The sequence below is a fragment of the Musca autumnalis genome, unplaced genomic scaffold (assembly GCF_047663935.1).
Source record: "Musca autumnalis isolate F117 unplaced genomic scaffold, ASM4766393v1 scaffold_1, whole genome shotgun sequence".
Taxonomy (NCBI): Eukaryota; Metazoa; Arthropoda; class Insecta; order Diptera; family Muscidae; genus Musca; species Musca autumnalis.
Window position 1 is genome coordinate 299,798,516 of NW_027411644.1, and position 20,887 is coordinate 299,819,402.

Here is a 20,887-nt window from a genome sequence, read left to right on the forward strand (position 1 = left end):
TTAGTTGAGGACTCAACAAGAGGAAGCCGTGCGATGGAACAGTGATGTCAAGCACCACGACTTATCAAAAGACTGTCAAGCACTTCACGCTGCTTGAGGATAGTGCCAGTCGTACGTGGAATTCAACAACAAGAAGTCCAAGCCCCGTATAGTGAAACAGGGAGTTCCACAGGGTAGGGTTATATCTCCGTAACTATTTAACCTCTGCCTCTCCTGTATTCCACCGCCTGCAGACGAAATTGATTGATTGGTCCGCGAATATAAGTCCAACGCTATGAAAAAATATTGAAACCTCTTAGAATACCGCCCTGACAACTACATCTGGGTGCCTCCTCATGTCTTCAGAGTACCATCTAAATGGGAAGACTCATATTCTTCCAGTACAGCAACACAACGGCATGCTTTCGTTGCAGTACTTGCTCGGGTGTTACCGTGAGAACCAACATATGGTGTAGAGGACACCCAACCCAGGCGCATGTCGGGAGCGATCTTCATGATCTAGAAAAAGAGGTTCAGCGTCACAAGATAGAATCCCTAGATCAACAAGCCTATAAAGTGGGTTTGAATAGCATTCACACGGATGCAGTCGCAAATGCTTTACACAACTATCGTGTGAATGCGGTCCTCCGAGAACATCCCCCATCTACACTCGGAATGGTGTAGCCGTTTGAATTCCTATAGGTCAATTATCTATCGGCACAGGCCTCACGACACACTGCACATTTTCAACTGCCCTGTCAAACTTACTCAGTTCACTCCAGTAGATCTGTGATTACATACCATCGAAGCAGCCACATTCTAGAACTGGAGATAGATCCAGAATAAGCAAAATAAGAACTACAAAAATATAAAATATTGTTACAACAACAACACAGCTTAGAAGAAACTTATGACCGTTGCCCTGCCCATGACATTAAAATCATTCTAGGCGATTTTAATGCCAAAATTGAAAAGGAGAATATCTTTGGCCCAACAGTCGAGAAATTCAGTCTCCACAGTGAAACATCTGACAATGGTATGAGGCTGATAGTCTTTGCAGCTGCAAGAAACATGGTAGTTAGCAGTACCTGATTTTAGCATCTCGACATTCATAAGGGCACCTGGCTGTCGCCAGATTAAAAAAAAAGAAATCAAATTGATCACGTTGTGATAGATGGAATACATGCATCAAACGTGTTGGATGTACGATCGTTGCGAGGTGCAAACATAGACTCGGACCACTACCTTGTTGCAGCAAAGGTACGTACCAGATTAAACGTAGCAAACAAAGTGCGAACAGACACAACACGGAAGTTGGACTTCGGTAAGCTGCAATCACAACAGATAGCCACAGCATATTCCACTCAACTGGTTAATCAAAGTACTCCTCGTCCCGATAACATATCAGGACAATGGCAAAACATTGCCCACTCCATGCAAAGAGCCGCAAAATCAGTACTAATATTGTGCGAACGACTAAAGCCCATGGTCAACGAAATAATTGGACCATACCAATGCGGCTTTAGACCTTGTGGCAAACCATGGAGAAGACCCAAGAGATGCAGATCGACACCTACCACCTTTTTGTCGATTATAAAGCAGCCTTCGACAGCCCTCTACGTTCAAAGGCATTCCAAGCCATGTCTGAATTTGGTATCCCCGCAAAGCTCATTCGGCTTTGTTAAATGACTCTAACTGCCACAAGATCTTGAGTTAAAATAGGAAAGAACCTCACCGAAGAGTTTTGTACCAAAAGAGGTTTCATGCAAGGAGACAGCATTTCGTGTGATATTTTCAACATCCTGCTAGAAAAGGTTATACGAGAGGCAAACGACAAAAGAAGTGGCACAATCTACACCAATAGCCACATGTTACTTGCTTATGCTGATGATATAGATATCATGGGACGATCAGTAAAAGAAGTAACCGATACCTTTATGAAGGTCGAAGGAGAATCTGCTAAAGTGGGTCTGGCGGTAAACGGCGAGAAGACCAAGTTGATGGTTTCGACGCGCTATGCGTCCATTGAAATCGGACTAACTGTTGAAGTTGGTTCCTATAATTTTGAGGTAGTAAAAGACTTCGTCTACCTCGGCACCGCCGTAAACACAACAAACGACATCAGTTGTGAAATAAAAAGAAGAATTGTTTTGACCAACAGATGCTACTTTGGCATAAGTAAGCTCCGCCAAATATCATCCGTTTATCATCCAAAGGTGTAGGCTAGTTCTTTACATTGTTCCCCAACCCTGGATGACGTTAAACATTATATCTGAACTACATTAGCTGTAGTATTTTTTTAAATATACATTTTCCTGTGGACGTGTTTTGACTTGTACTATAATTCTGTAACAAAAACGCGATTTCCAAAAAAGTGGACTTACGATCTTTTCGTGCGTAGCAGACGATATGATCCTGCAGATCATTCTCGAATTCCAAGTTGAAGGAAGACGTGGTAGAGGCCGAAGAGAATTGTCAAAACTGGACCGGATACCGTGATGAACTTAGCTTTCCACATGTAATAGGCATTGCCAAGAAGAGCGTAACAAAATGTAATATTGTATGATCGCTTAACATCCGGAGAACGGATATGCAAATAAAGAAGAAAAAACGGACGGAATGGGCATATTTCTATGAAAACGGAACGTTGTTCCACTCTTTTCCCCAAAATTTCTAGTCTATTAAAGATGGATATGCAAATAAAGAAGAAAAAACGGACGGAATGGGCATATTTCTGTGAAAAGGGAACGTTGTTCCACTCTTTTCCCTCAAAATTTCTAGTCTATTAAAGTTGGAATTTCAATAAACATAGTACATGAGGAAAAATAAAATACCTCACTTTGTGTAAACGCCACGGTATTTTATTAAACAATTTCTTACAGCCTGTTTCACTATGTCGAATGAAAACGAAAGAAAAACAACTAAACTCGTGTATGATTTTTAAATTTTGTATTTGTTTTAAAGCAAACACGAAGTCAATATTGCCATGAAAATTAAAGTTTAGGTGTTTTTCGTTCGCACTCATTTTCTTTCGACATAGTGAAACAGGCCCTTAAAGGCAACTATCCTACCTAAAATTACGTATTCTACCAATATGGGGAAAAATTTCGTATTTAGGAACATGCTATCTATCGAATCCCATATAGAAATCAACAATCGGCGACGACAAAAAATTGGAGTTTTAGCCAGGAAAATCAATTTCTGAACCATTGTGCAGCGTTGCCACGTAGATTTCTTCATATGAGACTACCTTTCTTATTCTACCATGACTAAAAATGATTTTGTTATTGAAATAATGTACAAACATACATATTCATTTATTTAACAAAATATTTACTACACTCACAATGACCAACTTTTCTCCGTGAATTAAAAAATGTTCAAACAATTCATTCGATGGCGTGTGCCATGAAAATAGTTCATATAAAAAAAAGAAATGAAAACAGTCCACATGAGATCGATTGTCAACGAAAAATCGCAACCTGCTGTATAATTTTTTTTAACTGTTTATTTAAGTTGTTTGTTAAAAAATGTTTTCTTTAAAAAACATGTTCCCCTTTTCTTTAAAAAGAAGAAAAATTAAACTCAAACAATACAACCTATTTTTAAGGAAATCCCATGTAAGTCTATAAATTCACTCTGGATTCAGAGTACTATCGACAGTTATTGTATTAACTCCTACTGTCTGGTGTTCCTGCCCCTCCTTCTTTGCAATATGGCAAAATTATTGAATATTATTTCGTTTTTATTACCATTTATTTGTGCATTGAACTATGGTAAAATTTAATGCATTAAATCATTATAATAATATTTTATATGCATTTATTTTTGCAATTTTAATAAAATTATTATCTTAATTTCAGCCGCAAGTCAATGGTCCTATGAAGATGTCTCAAGATGGGGACAACGCTATCCAAAATGTAACGGCCGACGTCAATCGCCTATTCACCTGCGAACATCAAGAGTAAGTATCGTACCTACTACCTACATAAATATGTTTCCACTAGGAGTAGGGAATATTCTCCCATATGTCAACGAATCCACCCTGATTCATATTAGATTAATAATATGGAACCTACTTTTTATAACCGAATTCAAACGGCGTGACGTAAAATACCACTTGTAGTGAAGTTGTCTATGGCAGAAATATTCGGAAAATGTGGCCAACATTGTGTTGAAAATACGATGTTGCCTGGACTGGCCGGGCATGCGAGTGTGCTTACAATGGCACCATGCCACCCACTATTGCTACTAATTAACAAGTAAAGAAAGACCATAGAAGGGGCGGGGCCGACCATGTGATAATGACTACTTTACTTACTTACTTACTTACTTACTTACTTACTTACTTACTTACTTACTTACTTACTTACTTACTTACTTACTTACTTACTTACTTATTTACTTATTTACTTACTTACTTACTTACTTACTTACTTCCTTACTTACTTACTTACTTACTTACTTACTTACTTACTTACTTACTTACTTACTTACTTACTTACTTACTTACTTACTTACTTACTTACTTACTTACTTACTTACTTACTTACTTACTTACTTACTTACTTACTTACTTACTTACTTACTTACTTACTTACTTACTTACTTACTTACTTACTTACTTACTTACTTACTTACTTACTTACTTACTTACTTACTTACTTACTTACTTACTTACTTACTTACTTACTTACTTACTTTACTTACTTACTTACTTACTTACTTAGCTGGCCCATTACAGAACATTTGTTCCATAAGCCGAACTAAAAAAGATCTCCAACTCTCTCTGTTTAGAGCTTCGCTTTCTGGAATACCGCGCCTTGTCATTTCTTCATCCACTTGTTTGCGCCATCTATTCTTTGCCCTGCCAATTCTGCGTGCACAACAATGTGGCCTGTATTTAAACGCCTTTGTGGCGGGTTCATCATCGATCATTCTTATGACATGGCCTAGCCAACGAAATCGTTGCATATCGATACGTTTATCTATACTAATATCGTTGTATGGCAGATACAGCTCGTGATTCATACGACGTCCATATTCACTGTCAACGCAGATTAGTCCATAGATCTTTCGAAGAATTTTTCTCTCAAACACACCAAGCACTGCTTTGTCTGGGTAGTACCAGTGTTTTGTAAAGCGTTGTTTTTGTTTGACGAGATGTGGCTTTATTCCTAAACTGCTTACTCAGCCCGAAGTAGCATCTGTTGGCCAACACTATTCTTCGTATTTCACAACTGATGTTGTTGGTTGTGTTTACGTTTAGACGAAGTCCTTTACTACCTCAAAATTATAGGAACCAACATCAACAGTTGGCCCGATCTCTATGGACGCATTGCGCGACGACACCATTAACTTTGTCTTCTAGCCGTTTACCGCCAGACCCACTTTAGCGGATTTCCTTTCGACCTTTTCAAAGGTATCAGTTACTTCCTTTACCGATCGACCTATGATGTCAATGTCGTCGGGATAAGCAAGTAATATATGGCTGTTCGTGTATATTGTTCCACTTCTTTTGACCTTCGCGTCTCGTATGACCTTCTCCAGCAGGATGTTGAAAAGATCACACGATCCTTGTCTGAAACCTCTTTTGGTAATAAACTCTTCGGAGAGGTTCTTTTCTATTTTAACCGAGGGCCGAGTATCAGTTAATGCCATTCTACAAAGCCGAATAAGCTTTGCAGGAATACCAAAATCAGATATGGCTTGCAATACCTCTGAACGTAGGGGGCTGCTTTGTAATCGACAAAAAGGTGGTAAGTGTCGATCTGCATCGCTTGGGTCTTTTCCAGGATTTGTCGCAGGGTAAATATCTGGTCAATGGTGGATTTGCCAGGTCTAAAGTCGCATTGGTGTGGTCCAATTATTTCATTGACCATAGGCTTTAATCGTCCGCTCATTATCCCTGACACTATCTTGTAGGCAATAGGGAGAAGACTTATGCCCCTATAGTTAGAGCATACTGTCTTATCTCCTTTCTTATGGACGGGACACAGGATGCTCAAGTTCCAATCGTCGGGTACGCGTTCTTTCTCCCAGATGGAGCTAACTAGCTGATGCATACACCTTATCAGCGTGTCGCCTCCGGTTTTAAACAGCTCGGCTGGTAGGCCATCGGCTCCTGCTGCCTTATTATTCTTCAGCCGGTTTATTGTTGTCTTTACCTCATCTTGGCTGGGCGGTATACATTCAATACCATCTTCTGGGATTGGATCTGTGGTATCTTCGCCGTCTTCGCTACTATCGGAGACCAACCTTGCTGGTCTCTACAGTAGGATAAGCCTGTATCAAAGCCATTTGATGTTTCACTCTTTGGTAGAATTTTCGGACTACATTCTGGCTCCTGTTCATCTCGATTTTTTTCACACTCCCGTCTTTCCATTTCTCTCTTCTTCCTGTGGAAAAGACGTTTCTCCTCTCTCCTTTTCTCCCGATACCACTCTCGTGCGCTACGCGTTGCTACTGATTGTAGGGTAGACCTATTCTCTCTTCGGTAGCTGCACGACACTCCTGGTCATACCATGGATTCCTAGGTGGAGGTCTCTGGTATCCATGTATAGATTTTGCGGCTGTTTGCATGGAGTGTGCAATATTTTGCCATTGTACTGATATGTTATCGGGACGAGCAGTGCTTTCATTAAGCAATTGGGCTAATTGAGTGGAATATGCAGTGGCTATCTGTTCTTTTTTGCAGCTTACCGATGTCGAACTTCCGAGTTGTATCTGTTTGTGCTTTATTTGCAACGTTTAGACGGGTACGTACCTTTCCTGCAACAAGGTAGTGGTCCGAATCTATGTTTGCTCCTCGGAACGATCGTACATCCAACACGCTTGATGCATGTCTTCCATCTATCACAACGTGATCAATTTGATTTATTGTTCTTTGATCTGGAGACATCCAGGTGCCCTTATGAATATCGAGATGCTTAAATCTGGTACTGCTAACTACCATGTTTTTTGCAGCTCCAAAGTCTATCAGCCTCATACCATTGTCAGATGTTTCACTGTGGAGACTGAATTTCCCGACTGTTGAGCCAAAGATATTCTCCTTTCCACTTTTGGGATTAAAATCGCCTAGAATAATTTTAATGTCATGGGCAGAGCAACGGTCATAAGTTTCTTCTAAGCGCTCGTAAAATATATCTTTGTTCTGTTCGTCCTTGTCTTCAGTGGGAGCATGAGCACAAATAAAGCTGATGTTGAAGAATTTAGCTTTTATTCGAATTGCAGCAAGTCTTTCATTCACTGGGGTGAAGCTGGATACCAGATGTTTTAGTCTCCGACTAACTACGAATCCGCAACCAAACTCATGCTTTACGTCATGGCAGCTATAATACAGTGCGTCACCTTTAGGTGTTGTTGTGACGCCTTTCCCATTCGATCGTATTTCCTGTATGGCAGTAATGTCGGCATTGTACTTTTCAACTACATCTGCCAATGCGTAAACTGCACCTTCGCAGAGCATGGCCCTTAAAACGTTTGCGGGGTTCGTCAACTTTAGAGGGGTTTGTTTTTCTTTTCTTTCGTTTTTTCATAGTATGCTGCTTTTTCTAGGGGAGGGTTACTAACCCGACGCCCAAACCCAAGTTTTAACGTTCTTATGGGTGAACGCGCGGCACATGTTAGCTCACTACCTTTAAAGGGTGTTAAAGGCAGCTCCCCAGGTGACACCACGGGGAGGTCAGTGTCCACTTGAGATGAAAGAGGGACTAAGTTAAATCCTGGGTTTTGCCATGTTAAAGCCGGTCAGGACCGTTCCTTGGTATCTTCCATCCCCTACGTCACCCATGGCTACTTTACACGATATGTTTTTTACATATGTGTTGTCACTTTCGGTATACATAATATATACACAAAGTGACAACACATATGTAAAAAACATATCGTGTAAAGTAGCCATGGGTGACGTAGGGGATGGAAGATACCAAGGAACGGTCCTGACCGGCTTTAACATGGCAAAACCCAGGATTTAACTTAGTCCCTCTTTCATCTCAAGTGGACACTGACCTCCCCGTGGTGTCACCTGGAGAGCTGCCTTTAACTGCCTTTTTTAAAGCCTAGCTGAGAACCATATAGAAGAGATTTAAACTCTTATTTGAGCTGAAGCATTTTTTAATTTTAATTTTGCAGTCTCTTTCTCCACGAATTGCACCCATACAATTCCGAAACTACAATATTCCATTGGCGGGTACTTTGACCTTAAGAAATAATGGTCATTCAGGTGAGTAGCGAAACATTCACCTCACATACCAATTGAACGCAAATTATCCATCTTCCCACTCTCATTTCAGTTGAAATGGAATTACCGCCAACTCAAAACGGAGCTAGAGCCACAATTAGCGGTGCAAGATTGCCGGGAACTTTTGAAGCCATGAGTGTTCATTTCCATTGGGGTAGCAGAACAAGCAGAGGTGCCGAACATGTGATCAATGGTCAGCGTTACGATGCTGAAATGCATATTGTCCACAAGAATGTTAGATACCGCACAATTGCTCAGGCTTCCGCCCATGCAGATGGTTTGGCCGTCTTGGGTATTATGATAAATATTGGAAGAGTAAGTTGAAATACTAACAGAAGAACCAATTCACTTCAAATAATTATCTAAAATTTTAATTTCTGTAGAACGTCAATCGCATTTACCCGGGTCTAAATGACATTATCAACCTGGTGCCCAATGTGCAAAGATACCAATCAACAGCACGTCTCGGTCGACGAATAACTATGGATAATTTATTGGGTGATGTGAATAGAAATCATTTCTTTACCTATTTTGGTTCGCTAACCACACCAGATTGTTCGGAGGCTGTCACTTGGACTGTGTTCCCACAACCTCTTTACATATCACTGCAACAAATGCAAAAATTCTGGTCAGTTCGTGATAACAGGGGACGGGCGTTAATTAATAATTATAGACCTGTACAACCTGATAATGGTCGTGCGGTATTTTATCGCCGTTAATGGAACCACGTTACTCTCCGTGGCTTTAAAAACATTGTTAAATGTATTTATATTTAAATAAACGAAAGTAATAATTATTCGCATTTAATACAAGGTTGGCAAATTATTGTCCGAAATCACTTGTCATCTTATGAAAAACCGCATGGAACAGGAAAGCCGTAACATCAACACCAGGGATAAGTATATTTCAGATAAATGCTATATAAATTCATCAACATCACTCTTATGTGCGCACTGGGCATAGAGATTCCGAATCGCGATTTCGATAATCATTTATGAGGAACAACGTTTTTCCTAATTCGACACGAAAAACCGCATGGAACAGGAAAGCCGTAACATCAACACCAGGGATAAGTATATTTCAGATAAATGCTATATAAATTCATCAACATGACTCTTATGTGCGCAATGGGCATAGAGATTCCGAATCGCGATTTCGATAATCATTTATGAGGAACAACGTTTTTCCTAATTCGACACGAAACTCTGCACAAGTTTCAGATTCTGTAACAAAATTTGTTTCAAAATCTGAACAAAATTGTGTGAAGGTGTACACGAATTCGGAAAGTTTTTGAGGAAAAAGATCGGAAGAATTAGAAAAAAATCTCTTACGAAACTCTACTGAATGAGGAAATTTTCGATTTTCTGCACAATTTCGGAAAAACTCTAAAGGAACATTCGAAAAAGGGCAGAAAATATGAAGATATTCGGACACTTTTTTCAGAAATTCCCAAACATAATCGTATGTTTATCCGCAATTCTAAAAAAATTTGAATATTTCCGAAACTTTTATACGACAAGTAAAAAAGTATCAGTAGGCGTGGCGACAGAGATATACCCTCAGCCTGTGTGGATGGAAATACTTTTTTTCCGAAAAAAAAAATATGTATTTAGTGGGGCTTTTCAAAATTTTGGACATATGCACCGACAAAGGTATTTGCGGGGATATCGATAGATGGGGCTTTTTTATCACACTAGATTGCGAAAAACATAATATCGCTGTAAACAGGGCCACTAGGAAAACCTTCGGTAAAAATGTCCAAAGGATCCTCGAACCACACAACAATGTTGAACATTTGTGTGGGTGGTACCACAAGGATTGGACAGATACGGCCCAAATTTAAACATGAACTATGTTTCGACAATGTTTGGAAATCCAAAGTTTGGGCCAAATCGGTTGCTACATCTATGAGAAATCGCGCGTACAATTTTAGCGAATATTTTCGAACTTTTGTGGGGGAGGTACCGGAAGGATTGGACCTATAAGCACCACATTCGAATTTCATCTAATATTCGAAAAAATATTACAATATCCAAAGTGTTGACCAACTCAGTATTCGGTCCGAGTCCTCCACCCACTACATATGGTGTCAAAGAGGTTTTATTACATCTTTCGGGCTGTTTTCTCAAGAAGTATAGACTTGCCCTGAAAAAAACTTTGACTGTCGTAATTGAGGCAGTGAATGCAAGTTTCTTCAACAAAAATAAAAGTGATTCGAGAGCTGGTCTTAAAGTGGATTTATCCAAAATTTTGTGTGGGAGGTACCCGAAGGAGTGGACAAATATAGTCCATATTCGAACCTGATCTATATCTGGTAGATATTTTAGGATGGGTAAAGTATGGACCAACTTTTCAACTTTTGGGGGGAAGGTACCTGAAGTAATGGACCGATATGGCTCATCCTCGAACTTAAACTATGTTTGGCCAAAATATTAGGAAGGCCAAATTTTGGACCAAATCGATTTATCCGTTCGAGAGCTGTCTTGCGCTCCAGGGATTTATCAGCAAATGGATTTGCTCCTGATGAAACATGTACCGTCGTATGGGGGGCAGTGAATACAAGCTGTTACAAAAAAAATCAAAGCGATCCGAGAGCAGGTCCTAAACTGAACTGAACTGGGGGTCTAAAACCATTATTTCAATGAGGCACATTTTGCCCGTATGAGAGTGTATATACCACTCGTTAGAATAAATGCTGAGGGTATAAAAATGGAATTTACTTGTAAGCATTCTCGTCCGATAATTTTTCACTCCTTTCGACGGCAAGAGTGTACCCGGTGTGCCTGAACTAAGTTGAAATGTAAGGTGCTTACACCTGGGAAGTTTTTGCGGATTCTGAAACTACAATGTTCATAGATGAGAAAAATCAAAAAGCTAAAAAATCGCCGGAGGGCTTTTTAAATAAATCGGGGTCACAGTTCACATTTTTAGGTTTTTTTAGGTTTTCACGATTTTGCTTGGAAACCGCAAGTCTTATGGAAATGGGACTGATGAAAATGTTGTAGCAGTGAAAATTCTCTACAAGATTGGCCTTTGTGATATTTTCGTAGGTTTTACCGTTTTTGAGAGATAGAAGTTCAAATAGGGACAATGCACTGGCTGTATCCTCTCCTTGTAAAACAATGCCATGCACGGTGAGCTTTAACTTTTAGATGAAAAGCGCTTACACCTGGGACGTTATTGCGGTTTTTGAAACAGCAATGTTCATAGATAAGAAAAATCAAAAAACTTAAAAAAATCGCAGAATGGATTTTTAGATAAATCGCGGTCAAAATTCACATTTTTATGTTTACTATATCGCTCAAAGAGTGGCATAACTCAAAAAAGCGGTTTCTGAGTTAGCAATTTCTATTTTGTCTACGACTTATATTTTATCTTGTGTCAAATTTTCATGCGGATATCTCTCAAATTCGATGAGTTACAGCTCATTTACTACGAGCTTCGCATAATTCAACATGTTTGATCTTGCACAGAAATTTAGCACTGATATCTGGCTAGCTGTTTGCAAAATACTCGTATTGTCCAAGTAGTTATTTAATTTTTTGTCAACTTTAAAACGCGAGTAAATGAGCGATATGTATTCGCGATTTTGCTTGGAAACCGCAAGTCCTATCGAAATGGGACTAAAAAAAATGTTGTAGCTGTTAAAATTCTCTAGAGGACTTATTTATTGATTTGTTCCTAGCTTTTACCATTTTTGAGATATAGAAGTTCATGCCACATGTTTAGGTTTTTTATTAGGGTTTCGCGATTTTGCTTGGAAACCGCAATTTCTATCGAAATGCGGCTAAAGAAAATCGTATAGCTCTGAAAATTCTCCACAAGACAGTTTATGTAATTTTTCCTACGTTGCACAGAGGGGAAATTTGTGTTAAAAGTTGATCAAAAGCCCTAGAAAGCTCATTTACAGTCGGATTGATATAAAATTTTGCACAAAGCATATCTTCTGTACAAGGATTAATCCTACAGAAAATAATGAAAATTGGTCCAGATTTGGATGCAGCTTCCATATATATTCGCATCTGATATGAGATAAAAATGCACCAAAATCAGTGAAATTTGACACATGCAACCTGAACTAGCCTAAAAAAACATTGAGCCAATTTTCAAACAAATCGGTACAGATGTATATATAGTCCCATATACATACATTTCATTCCAAATTTTATTTTTTGAAACTTACTTAAATTAAATTTTTCTCAATTCACATGAGAAAAGCCGTGAATGTTTCTGAATAATGCAAACCTATTTGATAGGTGTTGGTTTAGTCTGATAAATAAGAGCCCCGGTTATAAGGCGGAACAAAATTTAGTGTGAGTAAACCTTGCAAATTTAATACAAAAATATTTCATATTTTAGTTGAGAAAAATTCGATTTTTTCGGAATGGCGCAAATATGCGCCATTTTTTATGATTGAATCTGATATTTGAGACTCAAGCGCATAAAACGTTAGAAGAAACTATGGTCGGGAAACGACGGGGAAATAGACTTTTTCACTATTGAAATTGTAGTAATCTTAAAAATTATCATAAAAATTTTTCTTAAAGAGGATATGTATCACCATTATTAAAGATCAAAGATGTAAAATCAATCTGAAAATATTAAATGTTAATCTTGTTCGGAGACTGTATTTTATTTTTATTTATAATATTTATTATCCATCAAAAAAATTACATCTTAAAATATAGATATGTTACAGTAGTATGAGATTTTATCAATATGATATTTCAGCATTTATGACTATTTCCTTATATATTTGCAAAACCGATTACAATTTATTATGATTTTGGTTTAAGGTAAAAAGGATAAAAAAACCTTATTTGAATATAAGTTAGGAATTTCAAACATTAGAAGAAAAAAAAAAAAAAGAACATAGATTTATTATTCTTGTGAATAATAATCTATGACATTTTTTTTTAGGTTTGGTGAATTTCTTTGTATGTGTTAAGTTATTTCGATACATTCTCTTAGTATTTCATAAGAGGAGTTTGCAATTTTATTGAAGTAATTATCATTTAATCGGCTAATGAATTCCATAATGTATTCGTAACCCGTGTCCGAGTGTAGCAATCTTGTGGGATAACGCCAATGTTTCTTGTTTATCATCTTTAAGCATTTGTTCTGGACTACCTGCAACTTTTTTATGTGGGTTTTAGCCGCCTTATACCATATTGGAGAAGCAAATGTTAGTATAGGTCTAATCACACATTTGTAAATTAGGTTTTTATTTTGCTGAGAGAGTGAAGATCTTTTGTTTAACAAAGGCCACAGTGATCTAAATGATTTGATGGCCTTTTCACATGAAAGATTGATATGGTTGCGGTAAGTTAGTTTTTTGTCTAAAGTAACACCAAGGTATTTGATTTCATCTCTAATTTCAATTGAGGTATTGTCAAACATTACCATTCTATTTGGAGCTCTCTTTGGTGATTTATTCCATGGGAAGATTATTGTTTGAGTTTTTGAATGATTGATCTTTATTTTCCATTTCCGGAAATATTTATTGCATGCTGAAAGACTTTGTTCCATTTTTTTAATTAAAGCATTTGTGAGTTTGCTGGATGATATAAGAGCCGTGTCATCAGCGTAGTATGCAACATCAATGCCTCTGGGGGGTTTGAAATCGGATATATATATAGAATACAGGATCGGAGATAAACTAGATCCTTGTGGTAATCCTGCTGGTATATTTTTGAACGAAGATGTACAATTGCCTATTGAAACTGCAAATGTTCTGTTTTCGAGATAATTCGATATTATATTGCGTATGTATTTTGGTGTGTTCACAGCTACAAGTTTATAGAGAAGACCGTCGTGCCATACAGTATCGAACGCCTTTTCAATGTCTAGCAACACTAAACCTGTGGACTTACGGACTTGTTTATTCCTATTAATAATGTTTTTGATTCTGCTGACTTGAAGGACTGTGTTGTGTTCTTTTTTAAAACCAAACTGTTTTTCGGATATTATATTATGATCTGAAGCAAATTGGTTTAATCGGGTGAAAATGACTTTTTCAAACATCTTGCCGATGTTACTTAGCAGACTTATAGGTCTGTAGCTGTTGGGATCGTGGACTCGTTTGTTTGGTTTAACTATAGGAATTACTTTGGCCTTTTTGAATATTATTGGAAAGTAATTTAAGTGAAGACAGCTATTGAATATCACACATAATAACTTAATTGCTTTCTTAGATAAGTTTTTTAGAAGTATATTTGAAATTCCATCAAATCCTGGAGCTTTGGATGATTTTAATTTGACTAGTATTGCAGTGATTTCAGCATTAGTAACGAAAACTGCTTCATCTATGTTCGGGGGTTCGCTTTTTACATTCCTTATTTTGGCTTCAACTACAGAATCTATCGGATGAGTGTATTCTGACGTCAGAACATGAGATTTCGAAAAAGTGTTAGCAAGTAGTTCTGCCTTTTCGTGACTTGTTATTAACTTGGAGTTATTGTGCACTAAATGGGATATAACATTTTTACCTTTCCCTCGTAGGGAACGGCTTAATTTCCAAAACTTTTTATCACCAGGTCGTAATCTCTGCAGAAGATTTGTCCATTTTTCATTTTGGGTCTCTTTAATTCTAATGTCAATAGCTCGAGCTAAGAAATTAGAGCAGTTTTTGTAAAATAGCTTTTGTTGCATGCAACTGGCTCGTTGTTCTTTTCTTTTATACATTTTCCTTTGGCCTATAAGCTGAACGATATTTTGGGGGAGACTGTATCTTTTTTTGTTTATTGAGAACGTAGGCGTGGCGGAATTGCGGGCCATAATAAGAAGATTTTTAAATTCTTCAATCTCATTATCAATCGATTGCTTGGTGGTATATCTTTCAGTTGATAAAGTGATTCTATTGTCCAAAATTCTTCGAAAGGTGTTCCAATTAGTATTACTATATGAAAAGTATCGTCGCTCAGTATTATGAACAGTTGAACAGCGTACAGAACACATAATGGGTAGATGGTCAGATGGGATTTCATTATCTAATGTCACTAAGCTGATGGGCATAGTAATATTGCTAAGCACGATGTCGACTGTAGATGGCCTTCTGTTTGCTTGGTGCGGATATAGTGTATGATTGGGTGGGTAATATATAAAAAAGTTACCTGATTGATTTAAATCATTCAGAGATGCACCTGAAGAGTTGCGGCTGTAACAATTCCATGCCTGGTGTTTTGCATTAAAATCTCCAAGAATTATAAAATCTCTGTTACATGGTGTTAACATTTTTATATCTCTTGTAAATTGAGAAGTATACTTGGGAGAGTATGCTGTTGTCACCAATACATTTGTTTTGTTAAGAGAAATTTCCACGGAGAGGTTCTCAATGTGTGATGTTTTAGCAATCGGTAGTAACTTGTGTTTAAGAGATTTGTGAACAAGAAGAGCGACACCACCCCCTCTTCCACTGTTTCGATCGTTACGGTAGAGAAAATAATTCTCGAAGAAAGGTTTGTGGATTTCTTTAAGAAATGTTTCGTTCAAACTAGCAATACTGATGTTATTGGATGTTAATAGTTGTTCTAGTTGAATCTGGTGAGATTGAGAAGTAATGCCATTGGCATTCCAATGAAGCAAGTTAAATGATGAATTATCGGATGTCATGTGCATATTTTAAAAGAGACATAACAACACGAATCTGTTGTACTTTGGTCGTACACAGACTCAATTCATCAAGAGCAGATGAAAAAATATTAAAGAGCTCGTCAATGTTGAAAAGACCACTGCTCTCATTTCTTAACGTTCCAGAGTATGTTTTGTTATCATTTTGCCTATGCATTGATCTTGGTTCTACTATTCTAGAGGTGGGGGTGAATGTAGCAATGATGCACAAGAAGAGAATGCTATTTTGGTTTTTTGTATGGGAAAGAAAGTTGTAGTTAACTTTTTCGTAAAGACGCGTGCATGGCTGATGTAGTTGTATTGTTGTTGTTAGTGCTGCGACCACGTGGCCTTACATGCCTTGATGATGTTGAGGCTGTTGCCTTAGCTCTGATCTCTAGGTAGTGGGAGCGCATGGGACAATTTATGTCATTTGCCGAATGATCTATTCTCTCTAATCCATTCTCTCTGCAGTTAAAACAGGTGAATGCTGCTGGTTTTTTGTTGTTCTGCGTTAATGGGCAGTCTTTTGTTGGATGGCAATTGGCACATGTCATACATGCCGGCTTACGTTTGCAGTGCTGTCCGCCGTGTCCAAACATTAGGCAATTCCAGCATTGCGTGGGTTTATTACTTTTCTTCGGTGTCTGTTTTCTCCATGTTATGATTATACCACATAACGTTGTTACACTTTTTAGTGAACTTGGAGTAAATGATCTTCGTAAGAATTGAGCTTTATATATAGCGTCATGCTTGGTGCTATGTTTAGTAATAACTTCAGTTACAGATACAGGAGCCAAATTAGAGGCTTTGAGTTCTTCAATAATGTCATCGGTTGAGACCCTTGGCAGGCCATAAATAAATGTGGTGTAGAGTTTATCTTCCTTAGAATTAAAAGTGTGGAACGGAATATTTGCTGTATTCAACGAGTTTATGCAAAAATCATATTTTTCCTTGTTTAGGGGAAACACTTTGGTACCAATTGATGTAAGTTTGTATAGGCAATCATTTCCTAGTAAATGTTTTATCTCAAGTAGTGATACACTGTTGTCCGCGACAATTGGCGGAGGTTTTGATGGAACTTCCGCAGAATTGATGTTTGATTCTGGATTATCGTCCATATCTTCAATACTGGATAGATCGCTAAATCTATTGTACCTTGTTGTAGTCGCTCCAGTTGATGACCCTAAGGTGAAAGAGGTTGAATGGAGCTTAGGTTTTTTGAAAGTTGTTCGCCCCTTCTGGCGTGCCAAAGATTTGGCAGCGCGGGGCATTTTTACTTTTGACTTTTCACTTGATTAGTGGAGTATGTGCGAGATTACTATTATTGAAATAGAAGAGACACTTTTGTTTTTTTTTTTTTAACAAAAGTTAGTGCGCCTGAACAGACTACGACTTTGAACGTTCGAATATACAACCGACCAGAGCAAGAGCTACAAGTTGACTGTTCGGAGACTGTACAAAAACAATAAATCTTGAAAAATATAAATTTTCGCGAAAATAATGTCATTTTAATGTTCACCTAATTTCTTAGTTTTCGAAAATTTACTTTTTGTTTTCAGTATGGCTGAGTTCAATCGACTGCTGCATTGGAATGGCTAATCTTACAAAGTCAAGGATGATTATAGCAAATGTAGAAAAGAGTCCGGTTGCCGTTTATCAACATTTTTTTCATTAAAAACGATTTTCATATTTTGAGTTTTGAGCAACTTTAGGCCTATGTTTCCCCTCTGTGCGTTGTACCATTTTTCAGATATATAAGTTTGAGTTGGGAAATTGCAGTAATGGCATTGTCCAAATTCCAGCTTCTCTATCTCAGAAACTGTAAAACCTACAAAAATATCATAAAGGCCAATCTTGTAGAAAATTTTCACTGCTACAACATTTACTTTCATCCCATTCTCATAAGACTTTCGAGTTCCAAGCAAAACCGTCTAAAAATGTTAACTTCGACCGCGATTTATTTAAAAAACCTGTTTAGTTTTTTTTCCTCATCTATGAACATTGTGGTTTCAGAATCCCCAAAAATTTCCGAGGTGTAAGTTCCTTTCCTGGCCGCAAAAATGGGATTTTCTCGTTAGATCCAGCACAATTTGATAATCGTTCAACAAAAGGCTCTTGTCGATTGTTGCAAAGAAATTGTGAATAAATACGATCGCGGTGCTTCAAACGATGTTTTATAAGATCGTCATAGACGACGAATCTTGGATCTATGCGTATGAGCCCGAAACAAAACAGTAATCGACCGTGTGGGTCTTCGAAGGCGAGCAACAACAATTCGTTGGAAGAAGTTCTTCGAAGCAAATGGTCGCCTGGTTCTTCGGTTAAACTGACCATGTGACTAATATACGGCTTGAGGAACGTAGGACGGTTTATTCTGAGTGGTACCCTGCAATTTGTTTGCCTGAAGTCTCCTGAGAAATTCATAAAAAAACAAGTAAAAACAGCCAGGCATACCCTCCACCACGAGTTAAATTGAAGACAAAATACCACCACGAGTTGTATTGAAATGCGGCAGATACCGTTCCATGGGGGCTATATCAAATCGTCGATCTATACCTACAAATTTCTGGTGGAAAGTTTTTAGACTCAAGAATTTTCCAATATTTCGGTAAAATCTTCAAAATACCGAAAATCAAGAGGACTGATAATTCTCTTCTGGAATATTTTATAACCCCATGGAAGTCTTTCGGTGGGATATTGACGTCACAACCTTCACAATTACGATAACCAGGATACGGGGGCAATATCGAAACGTGGACCTATACCGACGAATTTCAGTCGGAAAGGCTAAATATCAAATTTCAGCCATTTCGATGGATTACACTGCTCAACAAAATTGAAAAAGTTGAATGTTTCAGACGAAGTTGCAGTTGTTTCTAGATGAAATCGGCGAGTTATTTTCAAATCCGGTCCCGGTTTTTCTCCATCAGCTCTTGTTTTTGAGATATAGCTCAAAATCGGTTTTTACGAGTTTAGCCCAGACTTTCGTTATTTTCGGATACAAACAAATATTTTTTTGTGGCTTTTTCGACATTAATATATTAAGGAGATGTTGTACGCTCGATACAAATCGTTTTTGAAATAGTTATGGTGAGTATATTTCAAAAAAATATAGAAAATATACGCCGGACCTTGTAAAAATTGCTTATTTTGAGTACTTTAAGCTGTAATTACGTCATCGGGGGAAGTCATAGGATCTTCATATGGCAATGCGGATATGCTTAGGGTGTCTACTATATAATCCAGTATTCAAATGTATAATATAAAGTTCATAGCCCCCATGATTCGGCCATAACCTAAAAATCATCATATTTGTTTGTATCCGAAAATAACGAAAGTCTGGGTTAAACTCGTAAAAACCGATTTTGAGCTATATCTCAAAAACAAGAGCTGATGGAGAAAAACCGGGACCGGATTTGAAAATAACTCGCTGATTTCATCTAGAAACAACTGCAACTTCGGTTGAAACAAAAGTCCTGTTGACCAGTGTTATTGTAGCCACTACCTTCAAAATACCGGAAATCGGGAGGTACTGTTCTATGGGGACTATATGAAGGCGTGGACCTATACCTGCAAATTTCTGCGAGAAAGTTGTATACCCCCAACAAACACTAAGTACCAAATTTCGGCTATTTCAGTGTGATAATGAGGCTAAATCTTTCAAAATACCGTTCTATTGGGGCTATATCAAAACGTGGACCGATATAACCCATTTACAATACCAATCAATCTAGTAGTAATAGAAACTTCTATACCAAATTACAAAGCTATATCTTAAAAATTTCCAGCTGTATCAAGATTTCAACAGACGGACGGACGGACATGGTTATGTCGACTTCGAATTTTATTCTGATCAAGAATGTAAATACTTTATAGGGCCTCCGATGTATATTTCGATGTGTTACAAACACAATGACACATTTAATTATACCCTTCATATTATGGCACGGTGCTCTCAAATTTAAATGGAAGATGCTTACACCTAGGAAGTTTTTGCGTATTCTGAAACTACAATGTTCATAGATGAGAAAAATGAAAAAAAATCGCCGGAGCGCTTTTTAAATAAATCGCGATTCAAGTTGACATTTTTAGGGATTGTTTAGGTTTTCACGATTTTGCTTAGAAACCGCAAGTCTTATCAAAATAAGACTGAAAAAAATGTTGTAGCTATGAAAATTCTCTATAAAATTGACTTTTACGGTATCTTCGTAGGTTTTACCATTTTTGAGATATTGAAGTTCAAATTGGGACAATGCACTGACACAATGCCTTAACTTTTAATGAAAACCGCTTACACAGGGGAAGTTTCTGTGAATTCTGAAACAGCAATGTTCATAGATGAGAAAAATCCAAAAACAAGAAAAAATCGCTGTAGGGATTTTTAAATAAATCGCGGTCAAAATTCACATTTTTAGGTGTTTTTTAGGTTTTAACGATTTTGCTTGGAAATCGCAAGTCCAATCGAAATGGAGCTTAAGAACATTTTATAGCTGTGAAAATTCCTTACAGGATTGACGTTTATGATTTGTTCTCAGGCTGTACCATTATTGAGATAAAGAAGCTCAGTTTACATTTTTAGGTTTTTTTGTTAGGGTTTCGCGATTTTGCTTGAATACGGCAAGTCTTATTGGCATGGGACCTGAGAAAATCTTATAGCTGTGAAAATTCTCTACAAGACTGGCTTATGTAATTTTTCCTAGGTTGTACCATTTTTGTAGATATATAAGCTTAAGTTGGAAAATTGCAGTCATGACATTGTTTTATAAGGAGACGATACAGAATTGAATTGAATTTGAATTGCCCCAATTTCAACTTCAATATCTCAAAAGTTGCAAAACCTACGAAAATATCATTAAGGACAACCTTGTAGAGAATTTTGATAGCTACAACATTTTCTTTATTCCCATTTTGACAGAACTTGCGGTTTCTAAGCAAAATCGCAAAAACCTAAACAACCCCTAAAAATGTCATCTTAAATCGCGATTTATTTAAAAAGAGCTCCGGCGATTTTTTTTTTTTTTTGTTTTTTAATTTTTCTCATCTATGAACATTGCA

The 20,887-nt window shown here is 37.5% G+C and overlaps 1 protein-coding gene across 1 annotated transcript; it reads left to right on the forward strand.

Moving 5' to 3' along the window:
• The first annotated feature begins 44 nt into the window (after positions 1 to 44).
• On the forward strand, positions 45 to 8,940 carry LOC141392336 (carbonic anhydrase 7-like). Its single transcript, XM_073965289.1, has 5 exons — positions 45 to 111; positions 3,843 to 3,943; positions 8,113 to 8,203; positions 8,274 to 8,536; positions 8,605 to 8,940. Exons 1-5 carry the CDS (start codon positions 45 to 47, stop codon positions 8,938 to 8,940), a joined length of 858 nt encoding a protein of 285 aa, XP_073821390.1.
• Positions 8,941 to 20,887: the final 11,947 nt, after the last annotated feature.